The 18,061-nt window shown below is 38.3% G+C and overlaps 1 protein-coding gene across 7 annotated transcripts in view; it reads right to left on the bottom strand.

Moving 5' to 3' along the window:
* The window catches only part of ZNF385B (zinc finger protein 385B), a 147,868-nt gene that overhangs the window by 101,680 nt on the left and 28,127 nt on the right, over positions 1 to 18,061 (bottom strand). For 2 of the 7 annotated variants that reach the window (XM_054277780.1, XM_054277781.1), the window contains exon 2: positions 16,268 to 16,570. In XM_054277780.1, the coding sequence (XP_054133755.1) occupies positions 16,268 to 16,568 (301 nt within the window). In that variant the 5' untranslated portion in view covers positions 16,569 to 16,570. Of the gene's footprint in view, positions 1 to 8,294; positions 8,336 to 8,544; positions 8,906 to 12,873; positions 12,964 to 16,267; positions 16,571 to 18,061 lie in introns of those variants that run through there. The other 5 variants (XM_054277782.1, XM_054277786.1, XM_054277785.1 and 2 more) reach the window with 4 other exon arrangements.

The following is an 18,061-nucleotide window of genomic DNA, read 5'->3' as shown; positions in this document are numbered from 1 at the left end:
TATTTTTGGATTTATTCATGGGCAGCTCTCTCAAAATCTTGAATACAGGTACACATACCCTGACCCAGAAGTGAGAAGAGCTTAGATAAAGGTCAAGTTTCAAGCAAACTGCAGAAATAAATTCCAAGCAATACTTAAATTCATAGAGCTTTTTCACTCCCGCTTCTGTGTGAGAAAGTTTTGTATGAAGAAAAAAACCCCATATTCTGGCAGCATACTCTCTGGAATCAGAAATACTGAATACCAGCTTGAAAAGTATTAGAAAGATTAGTATTAGTATTATAGTCACAGGCTTAGGAGCAAGCCTGTTAACAGAACATCTTCTCAAGACAGTTTTGTGCAACCCAACTCTAAGCATTTAACCTCAAGTAAAAAGGATAAAACAGGCAGGAACTGGTTGTCCAAATAAATTAGTATGCTTATGCTATGTTCCCGCTCTTCCCACAAAGTACAGAAAGAAGTCTTTGTGGATAGATGGATGTAGCTGCTGGGGACATGCTCCAAAGGAGGTAAAAACATTGCAAGGATAATAATCTGAACATAACTCTGCATGATATTGTCTCTAAACAATACAATTAAGTGAGAAAAAGACAATGGCTAAGCATGAGTGTCAGTCCTAATGTATGCAAAAAACATAAAAACTCAACAAAATTATTTACATGGTAAGATTACAGATATTCTTGTCCCAAAACCTAGGTAAAACTGTAAGGAAACATCTGTTAGGTAAATCATGTACACAGTGTCTTTACAAGCTGATTAGATTCTCTATTCTCCACCTTCTGTCTTCACTAAAGGTATGATTTAGATCAATGAAAGCTTTTGAAACTGCTACCAAGAAAATCAGGCAACATAATGAGCACCAATCACGTACAGGAAATCAGATAAAGCTATGCCAGTAAAAACCCTGCATCGATATTAAGCTAAAACAGTATGCACATTTTCTTTTTGAATTGGTAAAATAACTGTGAGTGACAAAGTTCACCGCACATTCCAGATGGTCCCAAGCAGAGGACACAGAGTTGCTACATAGCTGCCTTTCAGTATTTAAAATACAGCATTGGGAATGGAGTCCAACCTCTAAAAGGGAGCAAAACAAGCAGTCCATACCATAGGCAAGGAATGTGAACTGGAAAATTACTCTCCTTTCACCCTTCTTTCATACAGAAAAGCTTGATCCTGCTAGCTGAAAATAACTAGAGGAGAGGAAAAGACAACAGAAAATCTGGAGAAGTATCAGTATCTTGCTTCAAACTTGATGCAAAGAAAGAGAGCTTTATGAACTCACTCCTGCCTGAAAGAGCATTTGTTCCAGCTACAAGTATGTTGTGCAGACTTTAAACCAGGACCCAACAGTCCACGACTGTGGAGGCAAAGCTGTCGCTCTGATTCATCGGCGAGTCACTGAGGCCACGGATGTAAAATCGTGTTATTAAAAAAGTAATATTAACCTTTTCAAATGTTACACAATCCCTGCTTGTAATTGCATCCTTAATACAAACAGTGTGGGACTTGAAATCAAGATTCCTTGCCATTTTATTAGGAGAATGCACCTAATCATGGAGGTTCTTTAATAGTAGCCAGGAAAAGGAACCTCCTAGCACATAATCAGAAAATTTCAATTGGCAGTAAGATGCAGTTCTTAACTGCAAGGGCAAAGGTTTATTTAGACAATTCAACAGCCTAGCAAGTAAATTCATCACATCCTGAAGTCCTTAAATTAAACTTGAATGCATCTCTAACTATTGTGTTCTAGTTCAATTGCAGATTTATTGAACTTAACAGCAAACACTTGCATATTTGGGAAAGCAATCTCTTCTCCTAAAGGAATTAATGCTAGAGACTATTTTGTTCAGTATTGTAGAATAGCTAAGGCATGGTGATTCCTTCAGTCCTCAGAGTCTGTGAGCCCCAGTGGATGCACTGATTCTAACTTGGCTTATACCAGAACTGTCATACTGGACCATATATGGCTTATAAATGCATTGACTTCCAAATTTCTTGGAAACAAGTTAACTTTGATTAGTGTAACAATAATAACTTCCTCATTATTTTCAGTTAATTGGTAGATGTCCCTTCAGACTTTGCTTTGTGCTGGCAGCTGATTACTCCACACCACAGCAGCACCATCATGTTCCACTAGCATTCAGCAACAACATCAAAGGGAAAAGAAGAAAGGGGAAAAAAGAGTTTCTAAGCGATTATGGTTCCTCGAAGCCTCCTCCTCTGTGTGTCTGCACTGTTACTGGCTGTTCTACCAACCGTGCAACTCCTGAAACCTTGACTTTGCATAACAATTTCTCCTGACCCAAGAACTCAATTAAAAGTAGGCAGTAAACAACATGTTCATGCAATAGATGGCCTAGAAAATAACATACTGAGTAAAGGGATTTCAATTTCAGGCCAGGTAGCACAACAGCACAGCAGTTTCTTGCTGTTTATCATCACTCAGCTGCCTACTAAAAGCTGCTATTTTGACATATTTTAGGATATGTAATTTCTAGCTGCATGTACTTGACCACTCAAGACAGAATAAAAATTGCCATTTTTCATCCAGACTCCCATGTATTTCCAAAGTCCTAGTGTTGTTCCAGCAGTTTGCTTTTGTCACAGAGGGGTCAGTGTTGAATGGGCACAGCCGATGCTCCTCGAGACTGGAGCAGCTTCCCTGTACCTGGCTGTTGGTTCTGGGAATGATCACCCCGGGCATGGGATGGATGAGACTCAGACTGCTAATGTGCAACCAGCACAAACAACACAGCCCTGCTCTCCACTCTGCAGATATTCAATTAATGAACGACAATTCCTGAGATTAGGATTCTTATCTTGGTTATTTAAAGCCGTTAAAACAGCTTTGATGCATTGCATCAACCTTGCACAGGGATGACTTGAAGCAGTCAGGGTAGTGTGCCATCTATCAAAGCAACACCAAGCTTCCAAATGAGAAAAGCAGTATAAAGTAGAAATACTTTTAAAATACAGATAGCTTTATCTGCCCAATTAATCTACTGATTTCAAGTCTGGATAATCATAACAAGTATTTTTGAAGCAAAAACATAAAAGTCCCTGAAACAACTGAATTTAGTGTATGGAAAAGCATTGTGCCTGGCATTCCATCACCTACCAAGAATTTAAGCAAAAAATGAACACATTAAGCATAGATACTATGCAATAACTAATAACCAGAGTAGAAGTATAATATACACTTAACTGAACAACATCAACTCAAATATTTTTTCTGCAAAGGTAATCTGAAAATCTCTGAAACAAAGTTGCCTTGTTTGTTTGGGGGAAGATTGAAAGAAAATACAATTTTCCCTTGAAGGAGAAATACTTATTAGATAGGGTGAATTATTAAAATGAGTAAATGTTTGCAACTGTTAAAATAAAATGACAACAATATTATTTGTTTCTGCTAGATTTGTTCTTGTTTCTGTCAATAGCTATCAAGAACAAATCTGGAACTATACCAGTTTCCATTCTTTATAACCATGTTTGAAATACCCAAAACCTGAGGCTGTTTCCATAAAGATTAACTCCCCAGTCAATATCTTCCAGGTGTTTCAGCTCTGGCTTTTCTCAAAGTCTCATCCTTAACTCAGCAGCCAAAGTGACTGAGAAGCTTAAATCTTATTTTCAGAAGTAACCTGGGTACACAGGAGCTAAGTGCTGTTTGTGTTTCATTAAAAAGAGGTTACTACAATGATTACTTAATAGATCAATTTCTACTATTCAGAACCTTACTAGAGATGCATCAGGCTCAAATGGTACCACTAACAAACCTGGCCGCAATACACGAATTACAATTCCTAACAATCTTCTGTCCTTTCCAACTAGTCTGTTTTTCCTTTATGAAGTGATTTCTGTGACTCTTCATCCAGATGTGCCACTCTAAAGCCTCTGAAACTTCCTCACCTCTTTATTTTCTCCATGCTCCACCTAAGTTTGATCACCAGATTAAAAAAGCGCCACAATTTCTGATGATATTTAAATGCCCAGTCACAAAAACATTTCAGGATGTCATCATTCCAAACATCCAAGGCTGAGCCAGAGGAAATGCACATGTGTGAAGATTTTGAATCCAGCTTGAGCAGAAAAACAGACCATTTTAAGAACTTCCTACATGGATTTCTTACTTCCCCTTCATCTCTCTACCCCTACTATGAAATATCCTGAGGAAAACTGAGACCCCCAGGTGGAAGTTCCAAATCCAGGCACTGTGTTTCAACTTCTGCCATCACAGAATGCTTGAAGCAAGCAAAGGGGAAACTCACACACCAGAGACCTTACTGTGGTATAGTCAATTTTGGATTTTTTTTTTCTTGGTTTTGCTAGCTGTTCACATTGGTACTGTTTATATTTTTCCAGCTCAGTAAAAATATAAACAGTACCAATGTGAACAGCTAGCAAAACCAAGCAAAAAAATCCAAACCAGAACACACCACAGTAACCTCAGAAGTCCCTTGACATGGAAACATCCTTTCATCACCTGAACACAGAGCTCCTACATCATCCAAAGCAACCCATACACTAACAAGTGGTATTACCAAATGCATCATAACACAAAATATTGCCCAAAGTCTGACAGTTTCACAAGTTGCTTAAAGGGAAGATTTTGTCCATTGAGTTTTCAGTCATATCCCTTCCCGCAAGTAGCTCCTGTAACACACTATATGAATTTTAAGCCTCAAGCCTTAAGGAAGCTGCATTCCTCTATTCACAGAGTATTAAAAAGACTTCCTCATCTCCTCCCAAGATCTGCACTGCTCAGTCAGAGACACAAACACTTCAGTGTAGGTCTTGAACCTACCCAAGGCTAAGGAATTTTGCCTTTCATCTGCCCTGACTGCTGGTATCAATACAAGAGCACTCTCCTTACACCTCTGGAGATCAAAACACACCCAGCTTTCCTCACTTCCAACTTAAAAATAATTTAAAAAAACATCCTTACAGGAACAAAAAAGCATATGTGAAAGAGAGAAGTTACTCAGTTTATTTTCCCTTCAGAGTCATGTTATGAGCACTGCTCAAAATCCAACAGAACAGAAAGCAGATTTTAAAAAAGAGAATTTCTTGGCTGAACATTGTGGGTGAGACCTCCAGAACATCTCTGGCTCTTTAACCTACAGACCGAAAAAATATATATAAACTTGAGCTTCAGTAGTAAAGCTTCAACAGGGCTGCTGCAGTGAACTTCAGTTCTCAGTGCACTCAGCTCCTCTGGCAAGATTCATCAGTGACCTCCACTAAAAAAAGCAAATTTGAAAATTTCCACTGAGAGCTTAGCTAGACTTTGATCCCCGAGTCAAGTGACTAACATGGATTTGCTCACAACATACCACTTCCCCAATAATTTCTTTTCCTTTTAACTTTGTGTCCTATTCTTCAGAATCTCCTTGTAAAGTAATCTTGGCAGTAGAGAAGCTGCTGCCTCCTGAAAACTCCCAAAAAGCAGAGGATCACCATACTTTAACACTAATGTCTTCCAAAGGAGAAGAAATTAAAATTACCGTGCCATGTGAAAACTGACAACCTGACACAGACATAGCTAGAGAATGGACACAGAAGCAATAGAGCTCCACACCAGAAGTGATTTTGTCCAGCACAACAAACACACCAATTCTGCCCCTCACTTGAACTAACAATATAAAAATGGCAGGAGAGGAAACATGCAGCAATAAAGACACTTGGAGAATATGCAAGATCTTAAAGGCTAAAAGGACCTTACAAAAACCATCTTCAAACAAAGAATCAACCAGATTGAAATTTGGCAAGCTTATATTCATAATAATACAAAGAATTACCAAAAAATAAAAGGACAAAGAAAGGCATTCTAGCTCAAGCACTTGGAGAAATAAAGCAATTTTTATATGCCATGGTAGCAACATGTCACACACATTGTTTCCTTCATAATATTTTCTGCCTAGTAGCCTTTAAACACACCCTGAAGAGTAGCAAGCAAATTTACTCAGAGGTCCTAAAATGACAACAATATATATTTAAGCTGCCAGTATGCATCTCTTGCATGACTACAGAAGCATCCAAACGTGGTTTTGCAAAGGGACCTTTGCTGCAGTGGGGCTGCTGTGCTTTCCAAGTGCCTGTGACAAGGGGAAGCCATCTCCATAGCTTCTACTGCTTCTCCTCCACAACGATGGAGTAAGAAAAAATGGGTGCACCAGCTTACATCTACTTCTTAACTTCTGGGAACTATGACCTCCAGCTTTTTCTTATACCAGGAAGGCATAACAGTAGGTGGAACAGGATCTCTCCTCAGCACTTGGAAGAAACACTACCAGCTCTAGAGCCAACAACATCTTGCACAAAAAAAAGCAACATCAAAATTTGCTCCTTGCAGGCAAAGCTGAGTAAAGAAGCAAATATTGTGCTGTTAAAAATGCTTATTTCAGGATCAGAATTGTGACGATCAAGTTTTAAAACAATGCAATTTTAAATTGCCTATATACAAGAGAGAATAATGTAGGCTAGAGAGAGTAACCCAAGTGAAGTGCACAATGTTAACCACCCTAACCTTTCATCAAGCATAGCTTCTAGTGAGGAAGAGTCATAAATCTGGCACAGTTAGAAAAACAACAAAAACCTGCTAAGAACAACACCCAGGTTAAAAACAAGTCAGTTCATCAATTTATGAATTATATGTATTAAAAAAGGTTTTACAAAGGTTCTAATACCAACTCATTGTGACTTCTATAGATTCCTAAAGAAAAGGAAAAGCTCCTAAGGTATTCTAAAGCTGCTATCTGAAAATCATCCTGGATGTTTAGGGTGCTTCATATACATTTTTCAAATGCATTTTGGCCTTAATCATTAAATAAGCACATGGAGAAAATTAGCATTGAGAGACAGCAATTTTACATGTCACAGGGGAAAAAAAAGCACAAACAAAAAAACTTATGAGGTATAAAAAGGTGACAATTAATTCAATAATTTCATGTCATGAATGACAAATGTTTTCTGAAATACTACAACAAAATAATCCCAAAATGCTATCAGCAATGTCAAGGGTTGGGTCATTTGGAGAACTTTCTTTTATTTTTGCATCTCCCTAGGATCTCCATCACAAACTGCATTTTTGTTGGGGGGCGTTGTTTTGGATTTTGTTTGTTTGTCTTTATCTCCAAAGAACACCTTAGCAGAAGCTATCAGCTTTGACAGAACACCAAAATTCTGGCACTGAACCATAAATTGACCATTACCATAAAAAGAACTGCTAAATGAGAAACTATGTGCTCAGTATAAAACTAATTTCATGCTTTCAAAAGCACACAGTGGCTTCTAGCAAGATAGTGGCCCTGGGACTTGCAAAGACAGATTGGCTAATACAAATGGTGTGTGTGCTCCTGATGCAGTCTGCTTAGCCAAGCTTTACATGTACTGGCAGTAAATGGAAATTCTCGAATCTTCTGTCAAACAAATACACACTTATCTATAACTTTGGAGCTGAAAGCTATAAAACAGCTGCCTCATAAATATATTTAGCAGGAAAAAGCATGAGCTGTCCTAGTTCCTCCGAAGAAAAAAAAAAAACACAGCAGTCTTTACATAGTAAGCACAGACATTTCTATAGCAAGGAAGAAAAAAATTAATAAATATTTTTCAACATATTTCTTCGTTTTATTAAAAAAATACTATCAGCATACACAAATATCATATGAGGTCTCACCTCACCAACTCAATATTCACATAATAGCAGTGCTTAATAAGTAACTCAGCTGAACTAATTATTTTTAGTTCTGCTATGGGTGAAATTCTCAATAAACCCCCTTTTTTTAAACACACAAGTCCAAAGTCTGTTTAGTTTACGATAATGCTTTCAAGCTTAAAGATTTGCTACTAGAACTTCACAGGCTACCTTTAGCACACTATCTGTTCCCTTAAATAAAACTTGGTGCACTAAATCTCAAATTTAACTGGTTAGGGAGAAGCGACAGTAATTTTATACCCTTCTCAAAGAAAGCTGTCAGTGCAAATGAATTACTGGAAGCTGTTCTGGGCATGACACATCATAACTTTTAATGTTAACAATGACAGACATATCTAATATGTCAAACCCAGTATACAATTTGTTTCATTCTTTACTTTTTTAGTTTACCTGTAGAATCCGACAGCTCTTGTGTTTCACACACCATTGTAACCATACTTTGAGATTTAACAAGCCAGAAAGCAAGCTCTGGTAAGAGGTATTTATTCACACTGCTAATAAGCTTCTTTCTACAACAATAACACAGCATCACTGACATTCAAAAAACATCTAAAACGCATAGGAAGTCACCTACTGGAAAGATGCCCTCTGCAAACAACAAGCAAGGAAAGGGAGCTTGCCACATATTTAGTTACTTTTAATACTGAAATAAGAAGAGAAGAAAAAGATGCATTATACGCCTTTCCTTTTTTATTATCCTTTCCACTGGAATAACTAAAACAGAAATGCACTGCACACAGAAATAATGCCAAACATGTAAGCATCCACTCAATGTCGTAGCACAAAGCAATTCAGTGAAGTTTAATAATAAAAAACAGACTCACCTCTACTGGGAAGCCCACTCCACATTATGGCAATACTATTTAAGCAGGTTAAACAGCAACCAAATTACATAAACAAAACTTCCAGTATGTGACCAATATGATCTACGGTGCTACAGAGCGTTGGCTCCAGCCCTGCTCATCTGTGTGACAGTTCACTGCTATAGCAGAGCAGCCTCCAACCTTCCCAGATGCCGGCTTAGTGCACTGCTCATTGAAAATCCTTCACACGCTGGCAACATTTTAGGGAAGGACAAGCACACTCTGAGTCATTTGTAAAGAAAGCAAAGCAATTTCAGTTCTGTATCTTCGTGCCTACCGAAACACAGAGCCCTGTCAAACTAGAAGTCTGCCTGAATTTATGCTGAGAATCAGGCAACCCAAGCCTTCATTATCAATGCATGGAATCAGCTACAGAGATCAAATTCAAGCAAATCATAAAAAAATAAAAGGATATGATTATCAAAGGCTCTACAGCTTCAGCTCCAAACCACACAGAACGAGGAATCATCTATCTAGACTGTGAAAATGTTAAAAATAGCTCTGTCTTTTCTACAACGAACACGAGACAGAGGAGAATGAGCAGCAGCCTGTATTGTGATGAGGTTCATTATTAGGGGGAGTGGGGGGGAAGAAATCCAGCAATAAAAATTAATGATTCCTTAAAGCTTTTCTAAATAAGATTAATTCAAAATTATGCAAATGAAATAAGATTTTTTTAACCATGAAACAAATGCAGTCTATTAAATATTAAAAACCAGGATATCCATTAAAAAGTATAATAAATATTTGGGTGAAAACATTTAGAATGCAGACCCAACAAAGACTTGCACAGTCTAGCAGATTAAATATTTTTACCAAAATAAAAATATCATTAAAAGCATGAAATTGCATGACCAATGCTTTCATTCTTTCAAAACAACATTAATTTTAAATTACTTACTATGAAAAACCTTCACGGCTTATTAAATTCATGCTATTCCTACTCCCACGTGGACTTCTCACAATGTACATCTTTCTTATCTTTTCAGGTACTTCATAGGTTCTCTTTCCCCAGAAAAGTAAGAGAGCATGTGTTGCTGTGCATACTCACACCCAGAGATACACAGCATAAGACAGATGTAACCACAACTAGGCTTTGAAGAAACTGAAGGACACAGGAGTTTTTTATTATATTACCTGTACAGGTATCCAAATACACTACTGGGTCATGAGACAACTACCAGAGAAATTTTGACAGGATCTGATCCCAGATGAGAAAAAATACTATACAGAGAAGATAGCAGTTTTCCTTTTACAAGGTAAAAATAACAAACAAACCTGACTTCATTATTTTGTTTCTTCCAGTAGTTTTAATACAGAAATCTTGGCTAGAAATGCACACAAATAAAAATGTCTGAACTTATAGCTCCCTTTTCATCTCAGCTGTCTACACCTCTAAACTGTGGATCACATCCTTCAGTGAGACAGTGAAGAAATTCTTGCAGCAACATCAACTCAGTTGATTTAAGACACTCCCCAGGCCATGCCTGAAGTGGTTAAATGACAAGGGATATGCTCCCAACTGAAGCAGAAGTTGTGTCACCACCACTCCTGCAGCCATTCTCAGCGTGAAGCCATGGCTGGTGAGTGGTTGTATTTTTGGTCCTAGACTCTAAAACACCTGATTTTCTGATGCTTTTTACCACAGCATAACTGCCCTTGAAGAGAGGTTAAACTGTCCAGAAGGGCATTTTGCTACAAGAATATGTCTATGCAAAGTAGTGGCAAAGGGTCCTGAATGTACTGCACAATTTTATTTTGAAATCCTTCCACATTCCCCACAAAGGACCACTGCCTATAAACCATTTTTTTCCATAATAGGTACTTTATTTTTTTGCTTAATGTCATTCATGTGTTCCCCATCTCCAAGAGAATGGAGTCTAGAAATGAATAATTGGCCTGATAACTCTTACCTGCTTCAAAAGAGTTATGGTTTTCAATTTGCCATTAGGAAAATTTTTGAATTTTTTTTCTGATTAACTTATCAATTACTTTAAAAAACCAACCTCAATAAAATAATGATTTCCCCATGTTTTTCCTGAAGACTACCAGTGAGTGCAAGTATAATCGACTTAATATTTTTATTAATTTTACCAGTACTTCCACAGTGCATCTACTCAAAGAACAGAATATATAGATATAGTCTGTAGTCATTGACAAATAAAAAAACAACTTTAATGTCAGTTCTGGGCCTTGATATTAACTCTCAACATCACTATTTTGTGAGGAGTATCAAGTGCCCAATAAGAATACAATAAACTGCCTAATTTCTATGATGACTTCCATGAAAGAAAAAACAGCAATTGTTTATACTAAATACATTTCATTCTGTAAGAAAAAAGTTATGTACCATTACCTATCTCTTAAGTAAATGGTGGAAGAGACTCAAGTGATGCAGAGAATGTAGTACCATCTACCAAATGTCATCTTGTTCAAGAAACCACTGAATAAGAAAAAAGCCAACATACCCTGTAGCAAGAAGTGAAATACTAAGAGTTTCAAACAGTTCACGAAGCCACATTTCATTATGGACATGTAACTCTTTCCGTTAATTATTTCTATTATATTGGACACAGCTTTGCATTTTAGTGAGAGCATAATTTTTTTACAAATAGCAAAATGGATTTTACCAAGAGTAGGACAGCAAAGCATGGAGCAGCCACCCTCTCATGAGGGGACAGAGAGGGGAAGCCCTGAGGAGTTCCTCCACTTTGTGGCCCCACAGAAGCAGCTTTCTTGAAACTGCTTTCTAAAAAGGTTGGGCAGTACGCAGCTGACATGGAAGGCAGAAAAAGTGCTCACCTTCTATTACTCTAAAAAAGGTTTTGGCCCAAGACACAAAAAGAGTAAGCTCACAGTGCTCTCTAAAGACTTGTGTACTAATTCTATAGCTATGCATGCATGCATTTAATAGGACTCGGGCCACAAACTTTTTAAAGATACTTTTAGTTGCTGCTTTGCATTCCTCTGAGTACTTGCTAGAATAATCCATAAAGATCTTCTGCAATAAAAATCGGATTACCCTTGTCTTTTTTTAGATTAACGAAAGACAAACATTGAGAAGGAATTGGGGACCCAGCTCAAGAGGCTTAAAGTAAGCAAAAGCTCTGTATTCCATTACGTTGGCACAAAGCAGTCTCAGATGGCAACTAAGGTACCTGTCAGAAAGCCAGTCTTGGCCCATATAAAGATTAGAACCTACATACAAAAACCTGCATTAAGGTTTAGATTCTTCTGACAAAAACTAAGGAAAAACTCCACTGAAATGAGAGCAGTGCACTGCAGATTCATTCTGTTGTAACCACCCACCATGGGTCTGATCTAAGGCTATCTGGAGTACTTTCAGTATAATTTCTCAAAGCCTATCAATAGTCTGTTAAATTTTTTGGCTGAAAATACTATTCACACTTTCTATCTCTATTTTTTTTTTTGAAAACTAATGTGCAAGTTAGCCATACAGTCCATGGATCCTATCAAGAATAATCTGAGCTCTTGAATTGTAAGCCTCCCTGCCTCCATAAACTTGATAGGTTGACTAGACTTAAACATTTATATGGCACTGCACAAAGAGACAAAGAAGCTCTAATCTCTGTTATCAAAAGTGGAAGAAGCCCTGCCTTGTCCAAACTCCCTCGTTCTTCTCCCATGCCTAAAACTGCTGTTTTACCTTCTCCCTTCCACTACCACTACCGGGCCCTTTTTGTGACCTGATTTAAGTCCCAAACACAACAGAAGTCCAGTAATTTACATATTTAATTTGCTGTATTAACAAAGCCCTTGCTGTCATTGCTGTGAACCAGACCAAAAAACTGTGTGTTTATAACACCTCAGGAAATCAACCGTGATTATTTCCTCAGTATTGCAGTGTTAACACTACAACTTGTAGCACTGTTCCTTACAGTCATGGTATACGGTCCTACAGCATTTCCAAAACTGTCACGCAAGGTCACAGATTTCAAGAACAAGAAGGCAGAGCTGCTGCCAGGACACACTGCATCCTGTCATCCCAATCACACCTCCAGCCAGACCTGCAGAAGGATCGCATGGGCATCAATGAGTGTCCTGAAGAACATGTGCTCCTTAAAACAGCCTAGGACCCATGGAAAAACGATTTTCCTTTGCCCACTTTTAAGTCTGGGCACTTTCTGTAACAAAAATGAAACTTGCCTACATGTTTCCGGAGATCTGTAAGATCTGGACTTGGACAGGCATTTCTAGTACACTCCTTAAAACTACACCAACTGTTCCCACGTTACCATGGGGGAAAGAAGAGAGAACCAGGAGACTCACCAGGAGATACCACCCCACGGAGGAAGCAGTGAGAATTCGTGGCGCAAAACCGGTGTCACCTCGGAGGAGGAAGCGGGAGGAACACAAGGCAGCCGTGCCCGGCATCCCCGGCCGGCGCTGGGAGCAGCCCGCAGTTATCCCTGCGGTTCTCCCCCGGGGCAGCGCCGGGATGCCGAACGCGGGGCTGGGCATGGCCCGGCCTGCAGCGCCATCGCGTGGGTACCGAGCACCCCGGCGCATCCCGGATTCCAGCATCCCGGCACATCGCGGCTCCGCAGCCATTCCCTCGTTAGCTGGCTGGCGGCACAGAGGAGGCGAGCAGATTTCAATGAGCCCTGAGCCACGTTCGTGCCCGACGCCCAGGACTGCAGCGGGTGCTCAGCCCCTGCTCTCAGCGGGGCCAGGCGGATTCCAGGCACCCAGGACGGCTGGGATCTGCTGCAGGCTCCAGCCCGCTCACTGAAAAGCTTTAAATAGGCTCGCTCCAAAATACATCTCCCCATGGCTGCAGGAAATCACCCTTTCTTTTCCTTCATAGGAAATACATGAAATAATTTCCAACTTAAGCTGTGAAGGCAAACACGCACTTTCTGACTTTGATGAGAGTTTATTTATGTCCTGCTGACAGCAGCCTGTCTGTACGAGCCTGTCTGTACGTCTGTGTGCCTGGCACAAGGATCAGGATGGTCCTGGGAATGGCTGCACCAAGAGCCATGGTGGGCATGGCTGGTAATATACAAGCACTAACACAGGCAATAGGGAAGGCTCACCGTGGCAACATATTTTCCAAGCAGAACGCTCTTTTCTTCCGGTTTTCAACAGCAATGTAAATAAAATGCGAAGTTCAATGAGTGGATCAAATCACCAAAATGACCTAGTGTAACGCACTGATTTCTTGATTGTGGCAATATGAAGAAAAGCAGCTCTTAAATCTTTATTTTCTATTAAATTTCACTTGCCAGGAAGTAATTTAAATTGCAGGTAGAGGTACAATAGCAAGAGAACTTGTATATATCAATAACTGGCAAGGCAAGATTAACTAGAAATAGAGGAAACTTTTTAGAAAAATCTGTTGCTAAATATATTTTAAATTCTATGACAATTGCACCCTTACTCTAAATACAAAGAAGTAGCTTTAAACTCATCTCTACAATTATATTTAGATTTTAAATATAAAAAAGCCTTTCATCTATACAATTAAAGATATCCTTTCCAGCACCTGGAATCCCAGGTATCAAATCTTAATAAACATTCCAATAGTAGTACAAGGACCATTACCAGCAAGTTAAGACCAACTGAAGTTTATAGTTGTAAAGCACAGTAGAAGTCAAAAATTAAAAGGACATTTGCTAACAGCTGAGGGCCACCTGTCACAGAGAGGACCACAAAACAGAATGACTATGAAAATATGTCTCCTCTCCATTTATAACAAAGTCCACCAAGTGTCAGGAAGAGCTGGAGTCAGTGATCCATCAATTCTGTCACACAGAACCATGACAGTTCTGGCAGGTCTGTAATCCTGGTTTCTGAAGGGTCAAGGAAACTTTTCAGTCACGTATATTTTACACTCATCTCATTTTCCAGGGGGAATATTATTGATTTCACATTTACCTATTGAACACAGAGGAAAACCACCAACTTGACACTGGATGGAACTTTTGCAGGAAGTTTCCTAAGATGTGCTGAACTGTTCACTAGGTGCTTTGTTAGAAGGGTGCAGCTGTAACAGTGAAGTATGAGAGAGGCTATTTACTTCCTTTGCATCTGGAATAATACCTATTCACTGGTGAGGTGAGATTAATATAAGTGATCTCTTACCATCTGCACAATTAGTTCTGTTTACAATGTTGGCTGAAGAAATGGGAAAGGAAGACCTCCATTACAAGAGGTAATAACACTCCAGAGGACATGGATTAAAACTGAGCCTGGATAATGTCAATTTAAAAGAAAATTAATTTCTAGTTATTTTTGGAAAATGTTCTTTGAGAACTACATCTCAGTAAATCTTGTTCTCCCGCTAGTTCTTAAACAGTATATTAAATTGTTTATGTAATCACAGTAATAATAAATTGTCTATTAGAAGGCATTTCTTTCTTTTAAATGCTATGAACACAATGTCCCTTAGCTATGAAAAAAAATGCTTATGTCAACATGCACCAGATAGACCAGCAAAACTAGGACACAACTAATTGTCTAATATAGAGATCAGCGAACTAAGTACAAAGAAACATGAATTTTAACTCCCAAGCTATGCAGTAACCCCAAAGCATGTGCTCCAGCAAACATACTTGAATTCTGAGCATCAGAGCCTTCTTTGAGTAATGGTGCCAGAGCATCTGCTGTGATCCCCAGCAATGACAGCAAAGGCATCACATGAAGGGTTCAGATAACAAAAAGCAACAAAAATAGAAAATGTTTTTATATGTCGGCATTGTAGGTCCACACACAGAGGAATCATAAGTCAATCATAATGTCTCACAGATATTCAGGTATTTTAAGAATGCTCACAATTAATTAATCTAGAAGTTATTCAATAAGAATTTAATCTTTTGAATCACAGGACTCACACAACTGATACTCTCACACTGCCTAGTTCTAAGTCAAACAAAACAGTACCACGGACTTCAAAACAAGTAAAATTCAGTTAACAAGAAACAAAATTAGAAGAACAAGCTAAACCTTTCAATGCAGCTTGACTGTTTCTATACAAAACAAACTAAAGCCAGTGTCTTAACATGGCAAATAAAAACAAATACTACAATTAAGAAAACTTCTTATATGAAGATTCAAGATCCACTAGATTTTTCTCAAGTAGTTATGAACAGAGTCCAACACCAAAATAAAAAAAACAAACCCCCCCAAATAAACAGAAGGGCATATTATGTGCTTTGTATCTTCACATTATGCATGCTAGATGCATTTTGTCCAAGACTTTTGTTTTTCCTAGTAAGTAAAAGGTCTTACTTAGAAATACTTCTTACTTAGAGGTCTTTTCCAACCTAAACTGATTCTATGGATAGGAGTGGTTAAAACCCTGAGGGCTGAAAGCAGAAAGAATGAAAGGGCCAGGCTTGTAAATTCCAGCTCTCCTCCTCCATCATTCCACTACTAGATTTCATTTTAAAGTTTCTCCTGTACATGTAGCATCCCTCCAGAACTTTCTTTCAGGAACAAAAGCAGATGACAAAATGCGTAAGTGTTTGGATACACAAGAGTTGCTTTCAAATAGACCAGGAAAAGAAATACACCAGCAATTCTAAACATGGCAAAATATCATTAACTACTAGTACTAATCTACATTAAGTTTAATGGTTATGTTGGGTAGAGAAGGTAGAGCTTAAAAGCTTCCTCAGAATTCTTGACCAAAATCCAACATTTCAAACTAATTATGTACCTGTGCTTGTACTTGCAAACAAAGTGCCAGGAGCTGTACTTGTAGGGACTTTTCCATTATTTAGCTGCTTCACTCTTTTCAAGTGAGATTTCCCGTTGTAATGAACTTGAGCTTGGGCTGCAGAGTTCAGCTGTATATTGCACACTTCACAGAAGGAAAACAGTATCTTCTTTTTTTCTTTGCTTAATTGGTAATCCTGTCTGTCATTCCTCAGTCCTTTTTCTTCAAAGGTCCGTACAGCAGCTGGTTGATTCATAATCCCATCTTCAATGATGTGGTCAGGACTTAATGGACGCTTCATACCTACAAGGAAAAGAGACAATGTGTTACTAGAGAGCAACAAATCCTTACTATTAAAACTGCATTTTCTTTTTTAAATTGCTGCAATACATGACCCAGCAACCAGTTCTAACAAATAAGGTTCCAAACTGCAGAGGCATTGCTTAATATAGAAATAAAAGCATTTGTGACACACCACAGAGCCCAGAAATAATAAGTTGGCAATGTATCACAGTCTGTGCACAGCAACTTGCAACAACTCATTATTTTGTTAAGCAAGCTCTCTATTTTAAAGCAGATTTATTATTGCATCTGTAGCAGAGGTTAAGATTATTTTCAAATACATTTCCTTTGCCTTACTAAACGCTGGTGTCAGAGCTTTTTACTTTCCAATGACTATAGCAGTGCCCACTGCTTCAAATACAATTATTCAACAAAAAGGATGCCAGCAAGAAATCTTATGAAAATACTGGAAGACAGCAGACTGCTCAAATGAGACTAATGAAGCCTTTCCACTTTCACATACATCCAAATCTTCAGCTTCATACAAAGACTGTATGTTATCAATATTTGTCCATCAATACCTTCACAACTCAAACTATTGTACTGCAGAAAGTCAGCTAAAAATCAGTCTTGTGCAAACTACACAAAATGATGGTAAATATGAGTTCCTGAACAACAAGCCAAGAGCCTGAAATATTAACTTGCCCTAGAGAATCAAAAAACTCATCATCAAGCTGCACAAAGTACAATTTTATATATATAGGCGGGAAGTCCATATTTCATTTAAGGTATGGCGCTAAACCAGCAGAGAAGAAATAGAGGGTCTAGGGTAACTCATATAAAAATAATTCTGTTTTCTTAGCTACACAAATTGATGTTTATTCTTTTCCCCCACCACTCAAATACTCTGGATGGCCAAAGGCTGGCTCAGAGCGCAGTGCACAAAAGCAGCTCTTTGCAGGCAAGAGTGCAAAAGCAAAAGACTTCAAACACAAGGTCCCTTTTCCAGCCTGGGAAGCAGAGCAGCACAGAACTTTGTGTACACCTACCACCCTGTTATGCGGGAGCACTGAAATACACAAACTTTTAAACCAGAAGTGGCAGTAATCCTCCCCAGAAGAGTGCAGCATTCACAAGTAACACTAGAGCATCTCTCATAATCCAGTTAAATTTACTACCAAGAGAAAGTCTGTTCTGTTCTCTGGCACAGAGGTGTACACAGAAAAATCTTCAGAATTATTTAGTCATTTATATGGTAGGATGGAGTACTTCCTCACATTCCTAACCCATGCTTAACATTTTAATATTGGTACAGATTCCTTCAAGTACAATTCACTGATCAAGTATGGTAAATAGACTTCATATCTTTCTTATAGATAACAGTTCTGTTATCAAATAAACAATATAAACAACACATTAAGGTATAAATCACATCAAATAAAAATAAAACTAATTATTAAAAATAATCGCATTGCATAAGTACCTAATTAATTTTAAAACAAAATACTGGTG

Source organism: Melozone crissalis, unplaced genomic scaffold (assembly GCF_028551555.1).
Source record: "Melozone crissalis strain CALT ecotype California unplaced genomic scaffold, PUWL_Pcris_2 ptg000023l_1, whole genome shotgun sequence".
In the NCBI taxonomy this organism is placed as follows: domain Eukaryota; kingdom Metazoa; phylum Chordata; class Aves; order Passeriformes; family Passerellidae; genus Melozone; species Melozone crissalis.
The sequence above is the reverse complement of the archived record's forward strand: the minus strand, read 5'-3'. Positions and strand labels throughout refer to the sequence as shown.